General features: G+C 36.6%; 2 protein-coding genes across 2 annotated transcripts; both read right to left on the reverse strand.

Moving 5' to 3' along the window:
* Window positions 1-5,302: 5,302 nt before the first annotated feature.
* Window positions 5,303-11,082, reverse strand: LOC149164083 (uncharacterized). The gene is made up of 3 exons (XM_089429364.1): window positions 10,778-11,082; window positions 8,451-8,975; window positions 5,303-8,309 (listed from the first exon to the last, which is right to left on the reverse strand). Exons 1-3 carry the CDS (start codon window positions 11,080-11,082, stop codon window positions 5,303-5,305), a joined length of 3,837 nt encoding a protein of 1,278 aa, XP_089285490.1.
* Window positions 11,083-20,598: 9,516 nt separating this feature from the next.
* LOC149164084 (protein EARLY-RESPONSIVE TO DEHYDRATION 7, chloroplastic-like) lies at window positions 20,599-24,294 on the reverse strand. The gene is made up of 2 exons (XM_089431954.1): window positions 23,147-24,294; window positions 20,599-21,797 (listed from the first exon to the last, which is right to left on the reverse strand). The coding sequence occupies exons 1-2, from the start codon at window positions 23,541-23,543 to the stop codon at window positions 20,776-20,778; spliced, it is 1,419 nt and encodes a 472-aa protein (XP_089288080.1). The 5' UTR covers window positions 23,544-24,294; the 3' UTR covers window positions 20,599-20,775.
* Window positions 24,295-26,960: the final 2,666 nt, after the last annotated feature.

A 26,960-nucleotide genomic window follows, 5' to 3' on the forward strand; every position in this document is an offset into this window, starting at 1 on the left:
TAGAAATGTTGCAAAGAGAGGAACTAAGTGGATCAAAAGATAATCAACATGAAGTTTTTCTTAGACTTTTTCCTAAAATTGAATTTCTTTTCATTAATCTCTAACATGTTTTAAACACTTTGATTTCACGTACTTTTAATTTTGTGTACGGACCAATAACAAAAGAATATAATGACTTTCTAGAAGACAAAAATTATGAAAAAATGTACATGAGGATGACTTGGTTAACAATTCATCTAAAGTAGTGTTTGAAGTTAATGGGGAGCGGGGGAGCAGGGTAAGGACAGAGTTTAGAAAACCATGTGGAAGATAATGAAGAGAACATAGAGATTTACTTTCCACTTATAGTACACCAGTATAGTTCTATCTTAACCACGAATCTAGCACTCAAGGAGAGGGACCAAATATTTTGAGGTGCAAACCATTTTTATATTACAAACCTAGAAAAAATGTTTTCACCTCCAGAGATTTGATCCATCTCTGAGCTTAGTGGTTTTTGTGTGTGTGTGTGTTGAATGTATAAATGAATACAATTCCTTCAAAATCCCCTTGGGCACCCAACAAACCTATGTTGGATTTTAGACAAAATGGAACCAAAAAAATGCATACCTAAAAAAAGACTAAAATGTAAAAGAGTGAGATTATTTGAAATGTTTTAACCAATTGTTTTTTTCCAATTGTTTTATATTAATATATGCATAGACTTTATTTAAACCTGCATCTTGAAACTTTATATTTATAACATTCATTGGATTAGTTTTTTATTATTAATATTTTAAATCCAACATAAATTTGAATGAATTACATATCTACCTTTTATTATTCTTATCAGGAAATAATTGATCTCTCTATGTTAAATTGATATTAATATAAATTAATTGACATTGATATTCAAATAATTTATTTGAGTTTTGTATTGAAATATTTCATATAAAAAATATACATTTTTAACACTCAAAAGAGAAAACATACGTTTTTTTTTTTTTTAATTACTTCAACTCTCTAAATTTGTTATAAAATTATGTTACTTCATATGGATTTAGAAATATTTTATTTATGGTTGGGAGTGAGAGTGAAATTTTTTTAATCTTCATAATAGGTTGTAATATCAACTAACCTAGCAAGCAGTAAGATAATTAAAACTAACCAAACATGTATATTCATTATTATAATCAACTTTGTATTTTTCTTTAGAGATATTCTATTTTTATTTTAAAAGGGACATGTGTCAATTCCAGATTGAACAATGATAGAATCATACATCTCCCTCGTACAAAATCAATCTAATGACTCTAAGAAGTATGCTTTATATAAAATATAGGAAGCATTTACCAAGCAATGGTCAATAAGACCAATCAGACTTGCAATATGAAAATCTTAATAAAAAAATTATTGTTATTAAATATGTTTCTTAATAATATGTCCCAGAAATTTATATTAATTTTTTTTTGCTATATTTACTTACATATCTATTTTCAAAAATACATTTTTAATTTTAAAAAAATTATGCAAAAATTGTAAAAAAATATAAGAGAAAAATCCATACATCATAGGAAACACCATCCCAACAATAATACGCATTAGATATAAGTAATGGTGACCAATTTAATTACAAATTAAATATGTTAATTATCAAATAAAATAATACGCATTAGATATAAGTAATGGTGACCAATTTAATTACAAATTAAATATGTTAATTATCAAATAAATGAAATTAATATAGTAAAAATTAAAAAAGAGATGTATCTCTACATCATTACACATTCTTTTACCTACTTTTTAAATGGGTTATTATTTTTCTTATAATAATGACCATTCAAAAGCATTAACCCATTAAAATCATTCATAATTTATTAAATTTATTTTTTTATATAATTCTTTTACATATTATTAATTAATTCGAATAGACATATTTATAAAATTATTATTATTACTAGTATAACCACATTAAAAATATTAATGTGTTTGATAGCTAAAGGCCTCATAAATATAACAAAAAAAAACTATTGCAACAGGAAGAATGCCTTACTAATGCACTAATTTACCTGATTAATGGTAAATTATCATGGAGGAACTTATTATAATTCTAATAATCTCAAACTTTAGGAAATTTGTGGGCAAGGAGCCACATGGAAAGAATATAATTTTTTTAATTTATTAAAAGTAATTGACCATTTTTCTAATTAAAATTTGCTTATATATAAATGAATGTTATAAATAATAATGAGGAACTTATCATGAACGAGCTTTGTAGAATTGGAATTATCTCAAATCCCTAAGAAACTAGTGGTCAGGGAGCCACTTGGCACCAATATAATTTTTTTAATTTATTAAAATTCAATGCAACCTAACAAACTCTGTAACACACTACAACCCTTGATAAGTATTAAGACTAAGCATATGTTGATTATATTCCCTTGAGAATCAATCTAGGTCCTCAGTTAAAAAAAAGACAACACGTCCTCATCCACCTATAGTACACCAATATAGTTCATCTAGCGCTCAAGGAGAGGGATCAAATCAGAGAGGGATCAAATCTTTTGAGGTGCAAACCACTTTTATAGTACAAACCTAGAAAAAATGTTTTCATCTAAGAGATATTTGACCCATCATTGTGGTTAGTGGTTTCTCTATGTGTGTGTTGAATGTATAAATGAATACAATTACTTCAAAATCCCCTTGGGCACCCAACGAAATTCAAAATCCCCTTGGGCACCCAACAAATCTATATTGGATTTTAGACAAAATTGAATCAAAAAAATGCATGGACTAAAATGTTAAATAATGAGATTATTTGAAATGTTTTAACCAAATATTTTTTTCCAATTGTTTTATATAATATATGCATAAATTTTATCTAACCTGGCATCTTGAATTTTTTTTATTTACAACATTCATTGGATTATTTTTTTATTATTAATATTTTAAATGCAACATAAATTTGAATTAATTACATATCTACCTTTTATTATTCTTATCAAGAAGTAAGTGATCTCTATGTGTTAAATTGACATTAATATAAATTAATTGGCATTGATATTCAAACAATTTATTTGAGTTTTGCGTTCAAATATTTCATATAAAAAGTATACATTCTTAACACTCAGAAAAGAAAACATAAGTTTTTTTAATTACTTTTTCTCTCTAAATTTGTTATAAAATTATGTTACTTCATATGGATTTAGAAATACTTTATTTATGGTTGAGAATGAGAGTGAAAATATTTAAATCTTCATAATGGGTTGTAATATCAACTAACCTAGCAAGCATAGTAAGATAATTAAAACTAACCCAATATGCATATTCATTATTATTTTTTGAGCCTAGAGGCTTATTCTACATCCCAGAATGATGTGCAAGGTTGTTCGTCTGTCATCAAAATTGAATTGAAATTTTGTTCATGTCTGCCAAAATAAAATGAATTACACATCTTATAAAATCAATGTTATAAATAATAATGAGAAACTTATCATGGAGGAATTTATTAGAATTGGAATAATCTCAAATCCCTCGGAAATTGGTGGAGCCACTTGGCACGAATATAATTTTTAAAATTTATTAAAAGTAATGGATCATTTTGCTAAAGAAAATTTGCTTATATATAAATCAATGTTATAAATAATAATGAAGAACTTATCATAAAGGAGCTTATTAGAATTGGAATTATCTCAAATCCCTAGGAAACTGGCAGGGAGCAACCTGGCACGAATATAATTTTTTAAATTTATTAAAGTCAATACAACCTAACAAACTCTGTAACACACTACAACTCTTGATAAGCGTTAAGACTAAGCATATGCTAAGCATATTCCCTTGCGAATCAATCTGGGTCCTCAATTAAGAAAATTAAAAAAAGTCAACAAATCGCCTTCGACAATAAATTATTATTTTTAAATGATAGACTATTTTAAAAAATGTTTAATAGATTCTTTATGGTTGTAACAGCATCTTTCTGAAAATATCACATAAGAGAGAGTCTTGTGGATGCTTTTCGAACTAGCCAGTGTGGTTCATCTTCAGGACAACTCATATTCAAAGATACAACTCATATTCATAATTATAATTTAATGATAATTACATGGTTATCTATTGTCCCGAAGAATATGGAGAGACCAAATTCTCTTAGGATTTAGGTACAACATCAAACAATCAAGTTGAGTTTCTAACATTATGGAAAGACTTAGAGGTTGTTAAAAACAAGGAAATAAAAAAAATTAAAATCTGATCATCATTATTAGAATGATACTTTGTGCCTCTTCTTTCTCTCCTCTAATAGGAAAAATTTATTTAAATGGTAAATTTTCGGAAAAAAAATCTCCCTATTCCATATACTTAGGCACCTAAATAAAGATGTTAACAAAATAGCTAATTTTGTGGTGGAGCTAGAGTCACGAATTAATGAAATAAATGATCAGTGAAAGAGATTCAGTCTCGTGCCTTAATTCAAATTGTTTAAACATGGAAAGAAGGACCATTACCATTGGTAGCCTCTTGAATAGTTGGTCTACATTAGTCGAATTTTGCATGATTGAGGGATTTGTTTTGATAATTAAGAATCATCCACCAAGAGACTTTAATGAGAACATAACTTCATGTGGTAAATCATCCTTGTACTCTCTCCCAAGCTCGTTAAACCCAACCGATTGAACACATGGACGACCTCGATATTTGGTTTTAGTGTTCATATGGGCTCATTAATATCACAAAGTAGGTCGCATTTCCTTTCTCTGGCCATTCTTAAATTCGTAGAACAAATTTTAGTCCGGTGCGGCATGAAGCTCAAGTTCGCATCAAATTTTAGTTATTTAAATTTAATGTCACATGTTGAATTTATAATGAGTATAGTTATAGTTTGTTGAGAATTAAAAGAATTAAACTTATAATTTAAATCTAATTAATTTAAATGATATTTAATTGAATGTTTAAGACTTAATTAATTTAAATTTCGAATAATAAAAATTAGTTTTTTTATTTTTAATCAATTTAATATTTTCCCTTAATCGTTTTTCAGAAAGAAAAAGCTTCATTGTATTATATTGAGTCAATATAAAAGCTCCAGATGATACAAAAAAGTGGCGCAAAAGATGCAGCCACGATTAGAAACACCGAGGTTAGATACAACATCGCAGATCCATAAAAAACATCAGAAAAAACAAATAGACAGTCATCTGTACATCACTAGCCGGATCATATCAGATTTGAAACTGAGATTTTTAGAGGATGCAGGTCAGCCATAAATCATGTCAAATGCAAAAACAAAAAGATAATAACAAAGAACATGTCTATAACCAAAGGAGCTTCAAGATCCAGGGATAAAGAAATCCTGGATAAAACAGGAATTCTCTCCCTCTTTTACTTCCATAGACCATGACCCTGTACCTAAGAGCAGACCCTTCTTTGATAGGCAGTCAGCTTGGAGATTCTGAGCACGACAAATGTGTTGCATGGAGCAGTCTCTCATGAGCCCCCATAAGAACATTATCCTGTCCATCCAGCCTGCCAAGTGAGGGCTTCTAATGTGGCAGGCTCCTTTTACATGATCGATCATTGATTTGGAATCACCATAGATTGAAATAGCCTGTATATCAAAAAACACGCAGAAGGCAAGAAGACCCGCTAGAGCTCTTGCCTCAGCCATACTATTAGAGCCTTTTCCTCCGTTCCATGAAATTAGATATTGAAGCTTCTCGTCCATAATAATGTGAACTCCGCAGCCACATATGTTTTGTTGTTCAGCACCGTCAAAGAACGCTCTAGGAAACCTGTTGAGGAAACATTCTTTCTCTTTCATGATGGCTTTCTTCATTTTGGGCTGCTTTTTTGGCACAGAATCATAGATGGCTATGATATGTTGCAGAATAGACTTTAGGGGTTCCTTTGAATCTTTGAAGATTTTACAATTCCTCCACTTCCATGCGCACCATAGGACAATAATAATAAGAGATCTCCATGGCTCTCTTTGCCCACTCCACCATTCAAAAGCTGCATGGGTAGAAACAAAAACAACATGAGGAAAACCATAAAGAATTGCCAGATCATACCAGATTTGCAGAGAAGATTTGCATTGGAAGAACATGTGATAATTGGACTCCTCAGCTGATTCGCACATCGAGCATCTGCTTGGTCCGTGCCAGTTCCTTTTCCTTAAATTTTCCCATGTCAAATTCTTATTGTGGAACACCAACCACGAGAAGAAGATTAATTTAAGAGGGCATCCCGACTTCCAGAGGATCGAAGGATATTTAGAGCTAGAGTGAGAGACCTTTAAATTAATCATATCAGAGTAAATGTCTTTTACCCGAACCGGCAATTGTGCATTTGGCACTGTCCAGATTAGGTGGTCAGCTGACCCGTAGCGATGAAACCCACAACTACCGAGAGCATCCTTGACAGAATTCCATAACATAACCAGAGACTCTGGCATACGAAGATCATTGGCATCCTTCCATAGAGGGGTTGGGCCTTGCCAGGCTGTTATGAGCTTGTCCCATGTAAAAATACCTTTCCTGTGGAAGAAGGACAAAAGTCTCTCGGGAAAGGATATGTTTTCACGCCCACTCAAAATGGGGTCGATACCAATTAATATTCTGCTACCAGAATGGAGCCTCCACTTCAGATTCTTTAAAAAGTATTGCTCAATTTTTCGAAGACTAAGCCAAATAGCAGATCCATGCTTGGCTCCAATCGTTCCTGTTCTGTACCAGAATTCCAAATCTTTACCTTTCATGTATTTCATTTTAACAGTGATACTCCATGGCCCTTCCCCGAAAATACCTCTCCACAGTGATTTGCAGAGGAGCGCTTTACCAAAAGCCCTCAAATCCATTAATCCCCAGCCTCCAAGGCGCTTGGGTAAAGAAATCTTTTCCATTTTGGCGAGATGGAATTTCCTCTGATCTGACTTACCGCCCCAAATAAAATTAGCAGAAACCTTGTTCATTTTGTGAATGATACTTGCAGGAAGGAAGAATATATGAGCCCAATAAACAGCCAACTGCGATAATACTGCTTGAGTTAAAATAATTCTGCCTGCCAATGATAGACTCCTATATTCCCAGGCCGAAATCTTTTTGTAATACCTTTCTATTAACCATTGCCAATCAGCCTTGGAGTATCCCTTAGCTTTTAGCTGAAAACCCAGATATTTTAAGCCATCCTTGAGCGATCTCGTCTCTATTCCAAACAACTCAGAGATCCATTTCACCAATTCCATGTTGATATCATTGTGGAAGAGGATGGATTTCGCCTTATTAATTTGTAACCCAGTAGCTCTTTGGAATCTATTAAGAATGTCATTTAGACATATCCACGAAACCCTGCAAAGCATTGCAAATATGAGCACATCATCAACAAAGAGGTTGTGCGAGATGAAGTTATTTCTGCAAATCTTGACAGGCCTGCATCTATTTTCGGAAACCGCTTTGTTTATATGGAGGCTGAGAGAGTTCATTGCCAGGATAAACAGAAGAGGCGAGAGGGGGCATCCTTGACGAAGCCCTCTTTCTGCTAGAAAGAAAGGGGAAGGCATTCCATTAATGATGACCGCGTAGTTCACATTTTCTACGCATGCCATGATCCATCTGATGGAATTTGATCTCATGCCTATCTTTGCCAGTAAACATCTAATAAACCCCCAGTCTAAATAATCATAGGCTTTTTGTAAATCAATTTTCAGGATGGCCGCATCTGATTTTTTTGATATCATAGAAAACAGACACTCCTGAGTATTAGCCACGGCATCCAAAATATTCCGCCCTTTTAGAAAAGCATGTTGATCCTTAGTGAGAAAGGTGGCCAAAGTCGCTTTTATTCTTTCAGCAATAATTTTTGTGATGATTTTAAAAGTTATATTGCATAATGAGATCGGCCTGAAATCATGAAAGGATTCCGCTTCCACCTTTTTAGGTATTAGAGCAATCTGAGTGGATGATGTGAGCTGATGAATACTGCCTGAAATTCTAGATGCTTCAACCATCCTTAGTAAATCTTTCTTGATGATATCAAAAAAATGAGTAAAAAATTCTATTGTCCAGCCGTCTGGGCCTGGGCATTTGTCCTTTTTAAAGGCCCTCATCACTCCTAGAAGTTCATTCTCTGTTACTGGCTGAAACAGGGACTCATTTTTTTCATCATCAAACATTTGAGGAACCAGGTCGATACCCCATAGAATGTCCTGAAAACCACCGCCTTCCCTTCTTCTATATTGACTTTTAAAATGTCTTACAGCTTCCTTTGAGATATCTTGTTGTGAGACGAAAAAGCCACCCTTTCCATCACTTATTTTCCATATGGTGTTTTTCTCGCGCCTAGCGTTTGCATACTTGTGAAAAAAATTTGTGTTTCTGTCACCTTCTTTGAGCCATATTGCCCTGCTTTTGAGCCTCCATGAAGCTTCTTCCTGCTTCAACAAAATTTGTTTTTTTCTTTCGAGCTCTTTTATGCGACACTTCATGCCGAAAGGAAGGGAATTTGCATCCATAGCCTTTAAAATGTTGTCCAGCTCCCACTGTGTTTCCTGAAGCACCTGTCTGTCCCTTTTCCTTTTTTCAAGTTGCCACTCTTTTACCACCTTTCTCAAAGCAGACAGCTTGTCTCTAAAAGTCATAAACAGGGGAGACATATCTCTAGCAGATAAATCCTTCCATGCTTTAGAAATGACTTCATTGAAGTCTGGATCTTCTAAACATGTTCTATTGAATTTGAATGGGTACCCCTTTCTGAATCCTTTTTCCCGCCAGCTGAGGAAAATTGGCCTATGGTCAGATACAAATGCATTCCCAATGGACGAGTATGGCATGCCCATTTTATCTATAATGCTTACATGCACTATAAACCGATCAATCCTTTTGGCAATATATGCCTTTTTTTCTCTACCATTATCCCACGTAGGCATCATTTTCGATGGGGCAATATCCACAAGATTCTTGTTCAGAAGTTCAAACTTTATACGGTCTGCAAGCGGATCTCTTTTTCTGCAGCATCCCTAGCATTCATCAGAGCTTAATGTTACGTTTAGGTCGCCTGCAATCACCAGAGATTCAATATCAAAAATTTCTGAAGAAAATAATTTCTCCCAAAAAGTAGTCCTGTTCTTATAAGGCGCGTAGGTGTTCAAAATATTAATTGGGAAGCCTTTTCCTCTAATAGATGCTGAGATAATAATGCCAGCAAAACACTTGTAAGCTTTGGCTCTGATCCATTCAGGATCCCATAAGACTACCAGCCCCCCTGACAGACCTCTTGCCTCTGAGGCTACCAGGTACCATGAAGGGAACATTTTCCTAAAATAGGATATGGAAACATGGTTGTTGTGCATGGTTTCTTGGATTAAAATAATTTTCGGCCGAGCTGAGTAGAAAATATCCTTTAGCGCCAAAAAATTTAGGTCTGCGCCCAGACCTCTAATGTTCATAGATATAATGAAGGTCATTTGGAAGTTTCTCCAGCCACGCTTGCTCTAAGAGGCTGAGACTCTGACATATCATATATGGGAATATCGACCAGGGATAGGTTCCTTACTCCACTGTCTGTAACAGTTGTCCTCCCCCTAAAATGTCTGCTACCTCCCCTGTGCTTCTTTCTCACTGTTATGTTCTTTGCAGAGACCGGGCTAATGAAAGGAGAAGCAGGATTTCTTGGTTTATGGATAGTTAATGGCTCCAGCTCAAGAGATTTTCTGCTAAGTAAAAATTCTAAATCGCTATCACACAAATTTGTTGGAGACGAAGCTGGGGAGTTAAGAGGAGTGACAGCCATAATTGGCTCTTTTCCTTTCGTAGATGGCAAAAGATTTTTTTCAGGCGTCGGCAATGAAGAAGAAATAGGGATGGGGATGGATCCCACAGAGAAATCCTTGAGATGAAAGGGCATAGGTGAAGGAACAACTTTGTCGTCTCTTGGTTCTGGAATGGGCGCACAATGAATAGCTATAGGCCTGCTCATCATAGAGCAGCCAAACTTTACCGGGCTTCCAAGTCTGGATTCAGGTTCATGTAAAAAATCCTGAGACAAAAACCGCGGAGATAGGGAAGCTTTAGGATCCAGATTTATAGGAAGCTGTTCATCCACAAGTTCTGTCGCAGATAAGTTGGCTCAAGGGTACCCCTTTTCTGAGAGCACAGGAGAATTTATCTGAAACTTTCGATGAAACACTCTGCTTTTTGGAGTCGGATGCCGAGGGCAATTTTTAATTAGGTGTCCTGTTCTGTGGCATGCAGAGCATCTGAAGGGGATGCCCCAAAAATCCAGTCTTTGTTTTATTTTCAAGTCTCTCCAAGCTATCTCAATATGATCTGGATAACCCCCCCTATAGGCCTTCTCAATGAGAATCCACACTATTCTCTTGTCTTTTTCTCCAAGACACCATGGATCAACGTAGACAAATCTACCAATGGAGTTGCCTATCTCAGCGAGGATCTCCTTGGACCACATCTCCAGGGGAAGGTTTGGGAGTTTTACCCAGATCAGGTTATTTGAGGGAGTGTTTTTCAATGGGTCATACCCAATATACCACCTATAGAGAGCGAGAAAGCTCCTTCTAAAAACCCAAGGACCCTTAAGGATAGCTTCAACATCACTAGCGTTCAAGAAGTGAAAGCAATACCACTCCTTCATGAGGTTAGAAATAATGGGGGTATATCCAATCACTGGTTTCCACTGAACCGCTAGCCATTTTCTCATCGTGGCATTGTCCATTTCCGGAAAATGCCACCTACCCACCAAGGCGAGATCCTGTAAACTTTCAATTCTTTCAGTCAGATGAATGTTGTCCAACTTGATAGCAGAAGGCGGAGATGTGGTTTTGACAGGGTTTCGGGATTTATTATAGCGGTTCATATGTTCGTGTATGACCTTACCCTCCTGTTGAGTATTATCTCTCCTATATACTGCCCGGGATGGCTGCTTTTTTTGAAGCCCTTCCCTCTCCCTGTCAGCACCATTCAATGATGGTTTGATGACCACGTCATCCAGGGTTGATTGCCACCCACCGGACAGCGTGGCGTCCTCCCATGCCTTCTCAGCCAGAAGTGTAGCCCAGATCATGGCCTCCGTGGCCGACGCATCTGACCCACCGTCCATGCGCCTCCAAAAAAACTTTCTCCTTGGATTAGCAGCCGAGTCTCTTATCCAAATTAGATTTCCGAATCCAGTTTAGTACAAGAATTTAAACAACCTCTGACCTATCTCTGAATAAGATACCTGGATTATATAAATGCCAGATGAGGGGAATTAAGTGAGGTTGGGACATATCTGACACAAGGGCTGGCGGTTAGAAGACTCGGGAAGGCGTAAAGATGACACTGGGAAAAAAAACTCCAGAATTCAAGGTAGGCTCGAAAACAAAAAACGTCTTTTGGCCAGATATCATAACTATGGATGACGACACTGCTCCGGCAATTTGACTGAAAAGGGATGATCCTAAATTTTTTATTACCCTCAGGTACAGGACAGGTCATCTAAAGGACACAACCCAGATCCCAATGAAATTTGAAATTTCATTCCAGTAATAGGCTGAGAGTTTCCGATCCCGTGAGAAAATTTTCCGGTCCCGAAAAAAACCATGCTTCCGTTAGTGGCCGGAACTACTGGCACTGGTCTGGATGATCTCCAAGATATTTAGAGGTTGAGAGGGACAACTAACAGGAAGGAGAGTCATGGCAAACTAGACAACAACAATACATTTCAACAATGCACCACCATGCTCCAATTTTAAACCGTATGTCTGAGCAGGTTTGAAAGATTGCTGAGAACATTTTGAAGAAACCCAGAGAAGGAGCAAAGAAGCTAACAAAACATACTTGATAAACACAGGCCCTGTCACATTTATCTTATCCAGGAAAGGAGCTTCCAATTCTAACCATGAATTATCTTAGACAAAGTCCCAGAATTTACACAAGAGTTCTACACCAGACTCTATATACTAACACTGCATTGCGAGTACATTTTAAGAAGCAGTAACAGCATTCCATGACCATGCCATCTCTATAATTCCAAAGCAATAATAACTATATTCCTTTAGCTATAATTTTGCAGAATAACACAAGCTATAAAGGATGAAAAATAACTGACCTCTTACCAGGCGCATGCCGAGGGGAGAGCGTGAGAAAACCGCCAGCATAAACGAAAAAACAAATAGATTGAAAGCCAAAACGGGAAACACCAGAGAAAAGAGAAAAGCGAGAGCTTCAGCTCTGCCTCTGGCCAGCCAAAATCTTAGTTCGAATCCATAGAACTGGTTAAATGGCGAAAAGAGGATGATGCGTGTCTACCTTATGAGCTAGCAGGAATGGTTGTATGCTAATGCCGTCAGGTGTCGACACGTCGGTTGGTAGGTGTGCATGGAAAAATAGCAGCTAGCAACATGGCGAAAGGGAGCGTGGAATCATGCATTGGTCCATCAGCATACCTCCTATCAGTGATTGGTCAAGGCCATGGCAACTTGAGCTGAGGTAGGCTGGTTGGCTACTTGGCTGCTTTCGGCTTGCTTCTCCTCTCCGCCATGTTCCCCATCTCCAATTGTCTATCCCCCATTTCCCCACCCCACCCTAATCATTATCATGCTCCACTTAAAGGTTTCTTAAAGCTAAATTTTGATAGTGCTTCCAAAGGGAACCCTAGGGATACAAGTTTCAAAGGTTTATTTAGAGACTCCCAACATTGCACCAAAATAATCTATGCAACAAATTGTGGATATTCTAGCAATAATGAGGTAGAATTCGATGTGGTTGTGGATATTCTAGCAATAATGAGGTAGAATTCAATGTTGTTCTGAAAGGCCTACTAATAGCTAAAAGGGAAGGTTTCAGGAAATTAGTAATAGAAGGTGACTCTAATTTAGTGATTTTGAACATGAAAAAAATGAATCATGGATCTACCAGTGAGAAGATCAGTCACAGTTGGAGGACAACCTACTTGGCGCAAAAGATATGTGATCTTCTTTGTTGGTTTGAATACATCATTCCTTCGCACGTTAGGAGAAATGGAAACAAAGCAGCATATTTTTTAGCCAATTGGGGTTGTTTAAATATTAGGAGGACATTGGATTCTCCTTGGCCTCCAAGAGACCTTAGAGAATAGATGGAAAATCTGAAGCACGTCCTGGATCATGATATTGGAAAAAACAATGACCCTAACCAAGTCGTGAACCAGAGGCCCCTGATCAAGGTGAGGGCAGCGAAATGGAGTCTTCGGGATCCATGTCATGGTTATCATTCTGAGAAAAAAGGATGGTGAGGGATATTTCTTAAGCCTTCACACACTCACCAATCTTAGCAAGGTGGCTAGACACATGCAAGGCATTAATGATAATCAAAGCGACTAGCGTGATACCTTCTGCCTAGAATTTTATGTTGCGATTTTGGTTCAAGTAGGAGGCATAGTAAGTATTTTGGTTACATGTTCAAAGGAAGTCTCAGGTGCACTCTCAAAGGTCCCTTCTAAATCCGGTAGTCTGGGTACAACATCTCTCCTTCGTTATCCATTGGCTAGCATATGCGGGTATGTTTTATCAATGAATTTTCCCCTTCCGACCCCTTTGCTTAATTTCTCTATGATAAATCATGGGAAACACGTCTTTGAGACGAAGTTTTAGTTTAGAAAGAATACATTCTAGAATTTTTGGAAGGAAAGCGATGTTTTTTTATGGGTGGCCTCAATATGGTCGAATTGTCTCTGTTATTTATGGTATTTTACTCTTCTGAATGGGAATGGACTGTTGAAATTAGCAACAAGAAATATTAAAATTAGCATCAAGAAAAATCCTAATTTAATTTGTCCTTGAATTAAATTAGGAATTAAATTGTAATTCTAATTTTCATAGCAACTTGTAACAGTTAACTAAGTTAAGTTGACTTCTATCTAGATTCCTGTAGAGTGATCCCTAAATTTTAGGGGCCTAGGTTGAATTCTTATTGAGTTGTAATTATTTAATTTAGTTTGATTGAGTTAAATTAAATTAAACTAGTTTTAACTGAAGGAGGAACTAGTGAGAAGTCAAATGAATTAAATTGGATTTAATTCACATGCAGTGATAAATCAGATAACTGATAATTCACTCATAAATAACTCTGACATGTCAGTTCTGAGAAAGACCTAGTTGAGATTAGAGTTCAGGGACAATGTACTATCAGTTGTAAAATCATCTAAATTAAACTGATGGTGCATGTAATCAGAGGAAGGCTTATGGATGGATTGCACAATTATGAGTGAGGAATATCCCAATTAAATATGGGCTAATTCCCAAGGGAACAACACAAGGAAGTAGGAGCTTAGCAGACAACAGATTTGGCTAAGTATTGACTTGAGATGGTTTGTGAAGCAGTGAGATAGATTGTAGTTATGCAGATATTGTTCGGGTTGAACAAGCATTGTACATTATTCTTAGATCTTTTGATTAATGCAATATATAGATAACAGGGGTTTTTAGGTGTGGTTTTCCCTAGAAGATTATTGTGTTGTGTGATTGAAATTCTTCCTTTTCTACTTCGTGATTTCATCGATCAATTTTTGTTTCCACTGATGAGTAGAGTAGATTCAAGTCAATTGTTTTAGCATATCAAAATCTGCATTTTGAATCTACAAGAAAAATCTACATGGTATTGCAATTGAAATTACTATACAAGAGGAGAATACAATTTTTTTTTGCAGGAGAAATCGAATTTGTAGTATCATACTTCAGAGCCAGCAGGATGTCATTCTACAGATTGAGACTTGAGTATGCCCTTTAGGGTAGCTCGAATTACATATATTAGAAGGATAGGATGGAGGAAGTGTTGGAAGACAACTGACTGAAGGAATTCATAGATCATGATAACCTGAAGCCTCCAACATCTGATGCTAAAGATCTACATTGTGGAGAAAGTGTGTGGAAAAGGCGAGAAGGATTATCCTAGAAGGAATTCAAGATCATATTGTCTCGAATCTCCATGGTAAGAAAACTCCATTTGCAATGTAGAAGGCCTTGATGGACCTATTTCAAAACAACAGTGACCAGATGAAGCTGACACTGAAGGACAAGCTCAGAAAGATCAAGATGGAGAAGGGTGACTCAATACCAAAGTACATGACCAAGTTCACTCAATGTCGGAATGAGCTTGGAAGTTTCGATGTTATCATTGTTGAAAAAGATCTGGTGAGCCTAGAAATTCTAGGACTTCCCAAGAGCTGACATATCTACCAGGACTCAGTTAATGGGAGGGATAAGCTACCAGAGTGGGACTGATTGTGGTCCAACTTGGTACAGGAAGAGATTCAGCAGAACACCAAAGATGGGACCTCGTCCAAATAAGTGGAAGAGGACTTTGCATTAACAAACAAAGAAAAGAATTCCAAGGAAAAGAATTCCCAAGGTGAGGAGGGTGGCAAGAAGAAGGACTTGTTGAACATCAAGTGTTTTCACTATCACGAGTTCGGAAAGTATGCCACAAAATTCCCATAGAAGAAATAAAGCAAGAAGGAGCTTGCAGTAGTAGCAGCAGGTGAAGCTCTAGCTTCACAATTCGAACTTGATTTCACTATCAATGCATGCATGGAAAACATTGTAATGGGAAGCATTTGGTATCTCGATAACAATGCCTTGTTTCATATGATGTGGAATAGAGATATCTTTAGTGACTTGGAGGAGAAATACCTCAAGAAGAACATAGAGTTTGGAGATGATGGGAGGTATAACATGATCGACATTGGTACTGTTACTTTTCAAAGGGAGTTTGGCTCCCCTCTCAAACTCACAGATGTGATGTATGTTCTAGGACTAAAGAAGAATCTGTTTCCATCACAGTATTGGAAGATCGTGGTTATGATGTGATTTTTGGCGAAGGAGAGGTTTTCCTTAGACACATTGCCATAGGAAAAGTGAAACAGATCAGTGTACGAGTCAAGAAACTATATGCACTTGAGGTATAACATGCATGAAAAACCTTCAGGAGCAAAGAAAAGGTTAGAAACTTGGTGGTTGAGAGGGAACATGAATTACCTCTCAACATACAACCTCAAAAGCAGCCTCAACATGTTGTGGAGTGGCCACAATTGGAGAAGCATAGAGGAGATTGAGTGGAGACATCCACTCAGGAAGAGACCTTTAGTATGAGGAAATTTTGAGCCAAGTGGGCATAGGAAGCACATGCAGCCATACCTCTAGGTGAGAGGTGGGGCGATGTGAAGAAATAGTCCCAAGAGTTCAAAAATTGGGCAGGATCCATTGAGGTGTTTTTTTGTCGCATAATATTCAGTAGCAGGATGATTAGTTTTCAGTTAGATACTAAGGAGCGTAGAGCAGTGTTGACAACAAAGCAAGAGGCTCAGTAGCAAAGTTGCCAATAGCATAGTTTTCTCAGTAGACAGTTGCAGACACAGTTGATTCAGTTTATTTTGTTCGGATTTTTTTTTTTGTAGATGTTTAAGTAGCAACAACAACAGTGAAAAGTGTTGCATACAGAACATTCCAAAGGTACCAGATTGGGATAGAGTTGAATTCATTTCTTGTTGAGAGGGAGCATTGAAAATAGAAACAAGAAATGTTAAAATTAGCATCAAGAAAATTCCTAATTTAATTTGTCCTTGAATTAAATTATGAATTAAATTGTAATTGTAATTCTCATATCAACTTGTAACAATTAACTAAGTTAATTTGACTTAGATGGTTCCGTAAATTAGAGTTGGGAATCTATATAGAGTCTTGTAGAGCGATCCCTAAGTTTTAGGGGCCCAAGTTGAGTTCTTATTGAGTTGTAATTATTTAATTTAGTTTAACTGAGTTAAATTCAGTTAAACTAGTTCTAAATCATGGAGGAACTAGTGAGAGGTCAAGTGAATTAAATTGGATTTAATTCACATGCAGTGATCAATCAGATAACTGATAATTCACACTTAAATAACTCATGCATGTCATTTATGAGAAAGACCTAGTTGAGACTAGATTTAAGGGGCAATGTACTATCAGTTGTAAAATCATCTAAATTAAACTGATGGTGCATGTAATCAGAGGAAAGCTTATGGATGGATTGCGCAGTTATGAGTGAGGAATTAAATATGGGCTAATTCCCAAGGGAACAATGCATGGAAGTAGGAGCTTGGCAGATAACAGATTTGGCTAAGTATTGGCTTGAGCTGGTTTGTGAAGCAGTGAGATAGATTGTACTTGTGCAGAGCTTGTTCGGGTAGAGAAAGCATTGTATTTTCTTTTTAGATCTTCTTATTAATGGAATATATAGATAGCAGGGGTTTTTAGTTGCGGCTTTCCCTAGAAAATGTTATGTGTGATTGAAATTCTTCTTTTTATGCTTCATGATTTCATTGATCAATTTTTGTTTCTGCTGATGAGTAGAGTAGATTCAAGTCAATTGTTTTAGCATATCACAATCTGCAGTTTGAATCTACAAGAAAATTCTACATGTACTTGGGGTATGTGCTTTGGCATTTATTTGGTATTTGTAAAAAATCTGTGTAGGTTAACCTGATAATGCAATATAAATCAAAGAAAAATACTATAACCTACTTCTAGTATCAATTTGCGGAAGCTTAAAGATCAAGCTAAGCAATATAACGAGAAGAAGAAGAATAAATAGCACAATACACGTGAAAATACTTTGGGGAAAGCCTTGGCTAAAAAACCCCACACTATTGTATTATCATACATGGTGGAAATACATAGGAATTATACAAAGCCTTAGCTCTCACAGCTAGCCAGCTCTCAGTACAATCCTCACAGATGCTCATAGGCAATATTGGCTTCTCTCTCCTCATAGATGCTCATAGGCAATATTGGCTTCTCTCCAGCCTTCCTCTGTGCCCTCCAAGTTCATATTTCCTTGTGTTGTTCCTTGTGGATGATTCTCCTTTACCAAGTGGAAAATCACTCTTACAAAGTGGATGATCATCCTACCAAAACTATGCAATCCTCAAGGATTTATCCTTGACTCCATGCATGAGTTTTCTCTTTGAGAAAACACATGCAACTGATGGTACATTGTCCTTGACTTTAATCTCAACTGGGTCTTTCTCAGAATAAACATGCATGAGTTTTTGATGAGGGAATCTTCAATTAACTGGAGTAGCACTAGTTCAGTGTATGCATGCATCAACTGACTGTTAACTCACTATTAGTTCCTCAAACAGTTTGGAACTAATTTAACTAGACTTAACTCAGTAAACTGAGTTAACTAATTACAACTCAAAAAAACAGTCTTAAACTATTTTGCTTTTGTAGCCAACACATCAATTTTCTCACTAGATAGATTAAAGTCACCTCACCTTACCATTTGATCATGGATGTAATTTGATATTTTTTATGAATAAATAAAAAAATCCTACCAAACTTACCAAAAAAATAATATTTTTAATTTTATTTTTTATTTTAATTAAATTGTTAAGTTTTATAATTATTTTAAATATTTGAAAAAATCTTTTATATTAATGCTCACCAAATATGCATGTTTTAATTTTTACTTTCTTACCTTTTTAGGGTTCTGTTAAATATTTTTTCTCTTTGAAAAACATTTATCACAATATATCATTTGATTCATTTGATTTTTAAGAACATCTATTTTGGTTATTATGAAAAATTGAGACAATAAAGTTTAAAGAAAGGAAATTTTAAATAAAACACAAAGATGTACTTACGATGAACTTATTCACATTAATACAAATTCATTCGTAAAATTTCATCAATTCTAAATTTATTAGGGTGACAAAAAGAAAATCTCAACACTATATGGACTTAGCCAGAAATAATAAACTTATTTAATTGATAAAAAAAGGATTTTAAATAAAAAAATTTGAAATCATTACATATTACTCATTTCAAAACATTACAAAAATATATCTATTAATTCATTACAAAAACAATCATTTAAAACATTAAAGAAATATACTATTATGAAATTATTCAGCTTGATAAAATTTCATTTAATTATGAGCTTATCCAAATTAATAAATGCTCATTCTTTAAATTAATAAAACCTTACGTAATTATGACCTTTCCAAATTAATAAAATCTTATTATCTAAATTAATAAAAACACATATGAACTCGTCCAAAAACGGATCTAATTATGAAGCTATCCAAATTAATAAAACTTTATTTAATTATAAACTTATTCAAAGACTTATACAATTATGAACTTATCCAAATTAATAAAACTTAAACTTATCCTAACACACATCTAATTATGAACTTATCTATCCATAGAACTTAAATACGGATCTGGTATGCAATTATGAACTTACCCAAATTAATAAATCTTAAACTTATCCTAACACACATATAATTATGAACTTATCTATCCATAGAACTTAAATAAAAACTTATATGAACTCGTCCAAAAACTGATCTAATTATGAAGCTATCCAAATTAATAAAACTTAAACTTATCCTAACACACATATAATTATGAACTTATCTATCCATAGAACTTAAATATGGGGATATGGATCCAGCGTAGATCCATCCATCTTAAAATGGATCAGCAATCTTGAGATGAATCTATGTTATTATCTGTATTTAAGATGGATGGATCGATCTAATCATGATAATCTAACATAAGGTTAGATCGTATTCTGTAGATCTGTATATTTAAAATGGATTTATATTGGGCTGGTGATCCGTATTTAAGATGGATCTATACTGAGATAATGTTAAATTCGTATTTAAATATTTAAGATGGATCTACAACTGTTGATAATCTAACATGAAAGATGGATCTCTGCTGGTGATCCATATTTAAGATGGATCTACGCTGGGCTGAGATAATGTTAGATCTATATTTAAGATGGATCTATACTGTTGATATTCTAACATGAAAGATGGATCTCTGCTGGTGATCCATATTTAAGATGGATCTACGCTGGGCTGAGATAATGTTAGATCTGTATTTAAGATGGATCTATATTGTTGATATTCTAACATGAATCTATGTAGAGATAATGTTAGATCCATATTTAAAATATATCTATACTGTTGATAATCTAACATAAATCTATGTAAAGATAATGTTAAATCCATAAAATAGATCTATACTATTGATAATCTAACATGAATCCATGTAGAGATGATAATCTAACATGAATCTATGTAAAGATAATGTTTCATGTAGAGATGATAGTCTAACATGAATCTATGTAGAGATAATGTTAGATCCATATTTAAAATATATCTATATTGTTGATTATCTTATTGTGTGATCGTATTTAAGATAGATCTATGCTGGGATAATGTTAGATCCGTATTTAAAATAGATCCATACAATTGAATCTATGCAGAGATAATATTAGATCTGTATTTAAAATAAATAAATTAATACTGTAATAATCTAACATGAATATATGAATCTATGTTGAAATAATATTACATCAGTATTTAAAATAAATAAATAAATCAAATACTATTGATAATCCTATTGTGAATATCAACATTGTGTGATCATCAACCTTGTGTGATAAATAAGTTATTTCCAATTTGTTAAAACAGGACAAAAATCTCCACCAAAACACAACTCATTCTTATAAATCTAAGAAAACGAATGCCGAGAGTAATGGCATTTCATAGAATTATTTATTGGAAAAGAAAGGAAGGCCACAGAAATCTAGTCCTTCGAAAGAAAGTAACATTACAATGCAAAGTCCTATTAGGTGTCATAAAGATTTAATCCCCTACTCCTATTAGGTGTCATAAAGATTTAATCCCCTACCCTGTTCCATAGTTAATCCCCAGGAGGAGGAGAATACATGTTGAGGGAAGCCGCCGCTGTATGTCTCAGAATTAATAGTGTCATGGCGGTCACATGTTCTGGTGCTGTGGCGGCGCTTGGCGGCTGTTGTTATCGAAGGCGAGGGAAAAATTGAACTGAGAATTGGTACCAGTGGCAACCTTTGGACTGCTCACGTATTGCTGGAATGGGCTGTTCAGGTTGCCCCGATGAGTGGAGCTCTGAATAATATTTGACACACTGGAATTCGGAGTAGGTATGAAGTGCCCAATTGCTTTACTGCGCTGATCATGGCCGCCAGAATACATCCAGTACTTTTCCTCCACGCAAGACTCGCTCTGGTTCGAATCCAGATCCGACACCTGTGATGGCTGTGGCAACGAGAACGATGACACGCCGATGCCGCGTGCCACGTGGATGACCGCAGAGGCCGCGGTGGCTCGCAGGAGGAGGCGGAGTCCCGACTTGTTCAGCGTCCACGGGCCGTTGGGTAACAGGCTGGACTGCTGACTGTGCTCGAAGAATAGTGACTCGGAGGTGGGGAGGTCCAATATGCTTCTGGCACCTGTTTCCACTGCCTCCACAACCTTGCTGAACGCGTCCACGCTGGCAATGGCCATGCCCGTGAAATCGTCGGTCATAGGTGACGAGGCAGACAAGTCTGCGACCAGAGGTGCCACGTGGCGGTTGGCGTTGATTGCGCCTCTGAGAAGGGTCTTGGAGAGAAGCTTGGCCACCGCTGACATACGCCGAGCCTGTTGGATGCGCTTCATCATGCGGGTGCTCGTTTGACCGGCTATTCCTGGTGCCCCTTTTCTTGCAGGCGATGAAATTGTGTTGTTATTATTATTGTTGTCGTCGTCCTTTCTGCCATTGCTGGTGGTGCCACCGCTCCATGAAAGCTCCACTTCGCTCCACACAACAGAGGAAGAGGAGGAGGAGGAGGTAGATGAAGAAGAGGATCCACTGTGGATTTTCTGTGCTATTTTGGCACTTATGTTCTCCACTTTTGGTGCCACTGTTGTCCAGTATTCTGGAACATCTGGCATTACCTGAGCTGCTAACCAGGCTGTTTGATCAGAATTCTCCATACCTGCATTGCCCATGGAAACCACAGAGCAGAACAAGGGAAACATAAAACTGTGAGAATAATACTTGAATGCTGATAACATATTTTACTTCACTGGAAATACCCAAACAGATTTCTGTAACAATATGAAAATAAACACACACAGACATATCAGCCTCAAGGGGTTAGCTTAGCTTAGTTCTGAGGTCAAGGGGTTAGCTTAGCTTAGTTCTGAGTTCCTGGCTGTGGTCACTGTCACAATGATCAAGATGGTTGAGGAGATGCCTAAAAAGACATTCCAACACACAAACATATCAGCCTGAAGGGGTAGCTTAGTTCTGAGTTCCTGGTTGTGGTCACTGTTAGAGTGAGAGTGACAAGTGATGAAGATGGTTCAGGAGATGAATAAAATGACATTACAACACACAAACATATCAGCCTCAAGGGGCTAGCTTGGTTCTGAGTTCCTGTTTGTGGTCGCTGTCAGGATGATAGTGACAAGTGATCAAGATGGTTGAGGAGATGACTAAAAAACCATTCCAAACAGACAAACATATCAGCCCCAAAAGGGTTAGCTTAGTTCTGAGTTCCTGGTTGTGGTCACTGTCAGAATGATAGTGGCAAGTGATCCAGATGATTCAGGAGATGCCTAAAAAGACATTACAACAAAACAAACACATGCTCAAGGGGTTAGCTTAGTTCTGAGTTCCTGATTGTGGTCACTGTCAGAGTGATAATGACAGGTGATCAAGATGGTTGAGGAGATGCCTAAAAAGACATTCCAACACAAACATATCAGCCTCAAGGGGTTAGCTTAGTTCTGAGTTCCTGGTTGTGGTCACTGTCAGAGTGATAGTGACTGGTGATCAAGATGGTTCAGGACATGCCTAAAAAGACATTCCAACATCAGCCAATCCAGCATCATTACTTGACCAATGCAATATAACAATGCAATGTAGCAGTTACTAGCCAATAATCCCCAATCCTATTCGGTCCAGGATTTTGAGAAGTCTCACTCAATGCAATCCCTTAACAGGGTGCACTGGTCTAAGGAAGCAAAGTGCAAATGCAATCCCTTGAGTTAACTCAAGGTGCTCTACTCTAAGGACAGCCAATCCAGCATCCTTACTTGACTAATACAATGTAGCAGTTACTAGCCAATAATCCCCAATCCTATTGGGTCCAGGATTGTGAGAAGTCTCACTCAATGCAATCCCTTAACAGGGTGCACTGGTCTAAGAAAAGTGCAAATGCAATCCCTTGAGTTAACAAGGTGCTCTACTCTAAGGACGGGAGACCATACATGAATACAAAAAAATCCAAACCTTCCCTCTATTTCTACTGGTTTTTTAAAAAATATACTACATTCATACCATCGGAGACTTCTGGATGGGCTTCAAAGGTGGAGTACTGCTGCAACAGCCCTTCCAAGCTCTGCTCGGCCTCCACCGGTGTATTGCCGGGCAGAACCAACCCATAGACTGGAAGCCCAGACAGGGCAAACGAGTACTTCTTGGTGCCCACTTTGATAACAGGGGAGTCCTTCCCAACTGGCCATTGGAAATCTCCAACCAAGCCCACCACAGCTGCAAGGGGAGACTGGCTTTGCTTTATGACATGAAAAGCAAAGTCCCCAGACTGAATTATTACGCTCTCCTCGCCATCAATCAAGCAGAGCTGAGCTCCCTTGATCCTCAAGAGCTCGTTCTCGCTTCCAGTGGGAACTTCGAGGCCACTCTCAACCGTGGTCATGCTAGATTCACCCTCCATACTTCTGAACCCAAATCAAAAAAATCTTGTATCTAGGGATTCATACAAACCATGATAAAAAAATCCAGAGATACCATGGATTTCAAACGTTGAAGCCCCAGGAAACCAAATAACAATCACACAACCTTGACAAGTGAAGTCAAACAGGGCTACCAGGAAAGAACAAATTGAAAATTACAGGGTCGTCCAATCCCATTCCAGTGGGATCCAATCCAATGCAGGCATGAACATAAATAATAGACTTGAAATCAAAATGGGATGTGAGGTGGGGAGAGGAGAGGGGAGGAGAGAATAAAAATGAAATTAACATGAAGCGGGGAGGGGCCTTGTAAAGAAAAAGGGTCCGTTCTGCTCCGGGAAAGAAGAATGGCAGTGCGTGTCAATGGCCGACTGATGGCGTGGTTTGCATGCGTAGGGCCTTTACCGAATACCGGACACTTGTAACAACTGTACTTGCAAAGGGGTCATTGAATCTTTCCAACCAACCCTAAACCGCCAAGCACCGACCAGGTGGTTTCCTTCTCCACGGGGAGCAGGTAAGGGGTAGAATCTGAGACTGGTATTAAAAACAGCTTACCACGCCAACTGCCACCCGCCTCTGCCCCACTCATTCCATTCTCTCCAACTGCCACGACACGGAATCGTGGCTCCCCCGACGGGCAAGTGGATTCTGCATATATTCTCTATCTTGCCCTTCACATTTGCCGAAACGCCGCTCACCCCTTCGCCAGCCGAAATGCCGCTCATCCCTTCGCCAGACCACGTCCTCCATGCATGGCGGAATTCAGAATTCACCCCCCACCCCCAACCATTCCCTAAAACCGCCCTTTCCCCGTAACCGGTTTCGCGCGCCCTGCCAAGACGAGATTCCGTGATTCAAGATCTTGTATGCGGGTGAATTGTGACACGGAGGACAATCAAGGAGTAACCCACATGAAACGAACGGCTTCTAACTGCCACCAAATCTCAAAACTGAGGCCTTTCTGGTCGCGAAAAGCCGGTGCCCACGTTCTTTTGTATTCATGAAGTTGTGACTATCACCATAGAGGAAACAACATCATGTGTTCAGGGCAATGGTCTACCATATGTTGTTGGCTTGCATAGTTGATCTAGTGTTTGGATTTTACCTCTAAATTCTTGGTGCAACAACCCCAAATTTACCCATGCATAATCCTCCTTCTCCTCTTTGGTTGTTATGTTTGTCCCTCTAGGAAGTCCTCCCTTGCAATCTTATGAAACACATTCAAAACTTGTACTTGTATTGCTCTTATAGCATATTTTTTTTTACTTTTTGCACATTGTTTTCACCTTTGTGCCCATGTCCTTACATGGTTCTTGGTCTTTTTGAACACTAGCATAACACCTTATTTCCCTCTACACCAATCAAAAGCTCACTCTACATCAATCAATGCCACCAATTAGTTCACTCTACATCAATCAAAAGCTTCTTTATTTTCACCAATAACACTTCTCTTGGGTCATCATCAAATTATACATAGTGATTGGAAAATTGGAATCTTCTTCTATTTATGCATAGTAATCGGAATCTTCTTCCATTATTCATGATGGTAAAGGTACTCTTTTTCTAGCATTACTTCAATCAACCAAATCTCCAAATCCTTCCTAACAACATCATCAATCAAATCACCAAAGTCTCTCTAATGAGTGACATGCACTCATTTAAATCATATCACATCATATCCCATCTTTGTAATCACCAATCAAACAAAGATGCTTTAATTAAAATATGTTTTTATGACTAAGGGTGTTTATATTGCCTCAATTCTAGTTTCTCAACCAGATCCACAACAACCCTGTGTTTCGTATTGCTTGAATCAATAATAAATTTACGGTAATCGTCTTTATACTTACACTTAATTTTTAATATTTTTTTCTCAAACAATCTCATCTTTTGGTATTGATTGTCATGCTTGCACCTTCTACACTTTGCATAACATCAAATTCTTACCTTTTTTTTATTGTTGTTGCAATGGCTACATTGTCATCATATGTTTCTCCTTTAGAAAAAAAAACTCTGGTTTCATTGTTTGTGCTCCATCCCTTTGTGGACATGCAAGTTTGGGGCATTCACCTCCACATGTATAGCCATGATTTGTGTTCCTTTTATAGCTTTCAATGTTTTAACCTCTAGCTCAAAAGTCTCCTCAAGTTTTACTTTTGTTTCTCCTTAAAGTGAGTCAACCTTCCTTTGATTTATCATCCTATATGTATACCACTAAGTTCATTCTGTTAGTTTACCCACCTCATCATCAATTGAAATTCCCTGTAATTTTCCTACTCATGATCTTTTCATATGCCATCAATCCTAAATGATAAGTTTCTTCTATTATTCCTATCTTCCATGGGCTCATTTCATCTCAAAATGCAAACTTCATTCCATTCATATACTCTTTGGTTATGAATGTTTACCCTCAACTGCTTTGGCCTCTATCTTAGAATTATTCCCAAATTGTGCCTTTGTTTCTCCATAATCCTCTACCTTCCTTTGGTTTATCATTCTTTTGTGTGAAATGTTGAGTTCCTTCTATTATCTTCGCTGCCTCTTCTTCAATTCACTTTCTTTCTATTTTCCTTGCACATGATCTTTCCTTATGCCATCAAATATTTTAAATGATAGCTTATTCCATTATTCTTAGCTTCCATAGGCTTATTTCATCATGAAATGTAAATTTCATTCCATTCACATTTATCAAGATTTTTTTTCTTGTCTTTATCATGACTTTTCTGGAGAATCATTTCCTACCATTATTACACCAGATACAACTATTTCATAAATACCACTAACGGGCCAATTACAACATGTCTTCAGAGACTTGAACCTACACAACTAAAAATAAACCTACATAACTGAAAAACAAATTGTTCACCAAACCATTGAATTAAAATCCTTCAACATATTTCATATTTTATATAAATGAATTGAAAATAACCTATCTCTGAACTTTTATATCATCTAAATCCAAGTTTATATTTTTTTTTTGGCTTAATTGCACTCTCATCCGTTATACAAAATAGCATAGCAAACTTCACCTCATTCAAATATTCAATCATGTGAAACACACTTTCTAATCAATTAAGGCTTCCACCTTTGTAAGACTGACAAAAGAAACAATTCTACTTGGGATTGTAAACATTTTGTTTTTCCAATCTTCTCTCTCTGAAAATTAAAAAATCCCTCCATAAGAAGGTTCTCTTGGTGTTTTCGTGTCATCATTAATCGTCCTAGACTTCAAATTTGCAGTAATTTAATAAATTTTCCAAATACTAGACTTGTAAATGCCTTAATTAATAATATTATTTTCACCTAAATTTGCCAACTACTATACTTATAAATGCCTCGATTGATATTATTTTCACAATGTTATTGATATGGATGATCTTATCCTTCACGATGGA

Source organism: Pinus tabuliformis, chromosome 5_1 (assembly GCF_031772625.1).
Source record: "Pinus tabuliformis cultivar Carrire ecotype Pingquan chromosome 5_1, CPIR1, whole genome shotgun sequence".
NCBI classification, from domain to species: Eukaryota; Viridiplantae; Streptophyta; class Pinopsida; order Pinales; family Pinaceae; genus Pinus; species Pinus tabuliformis.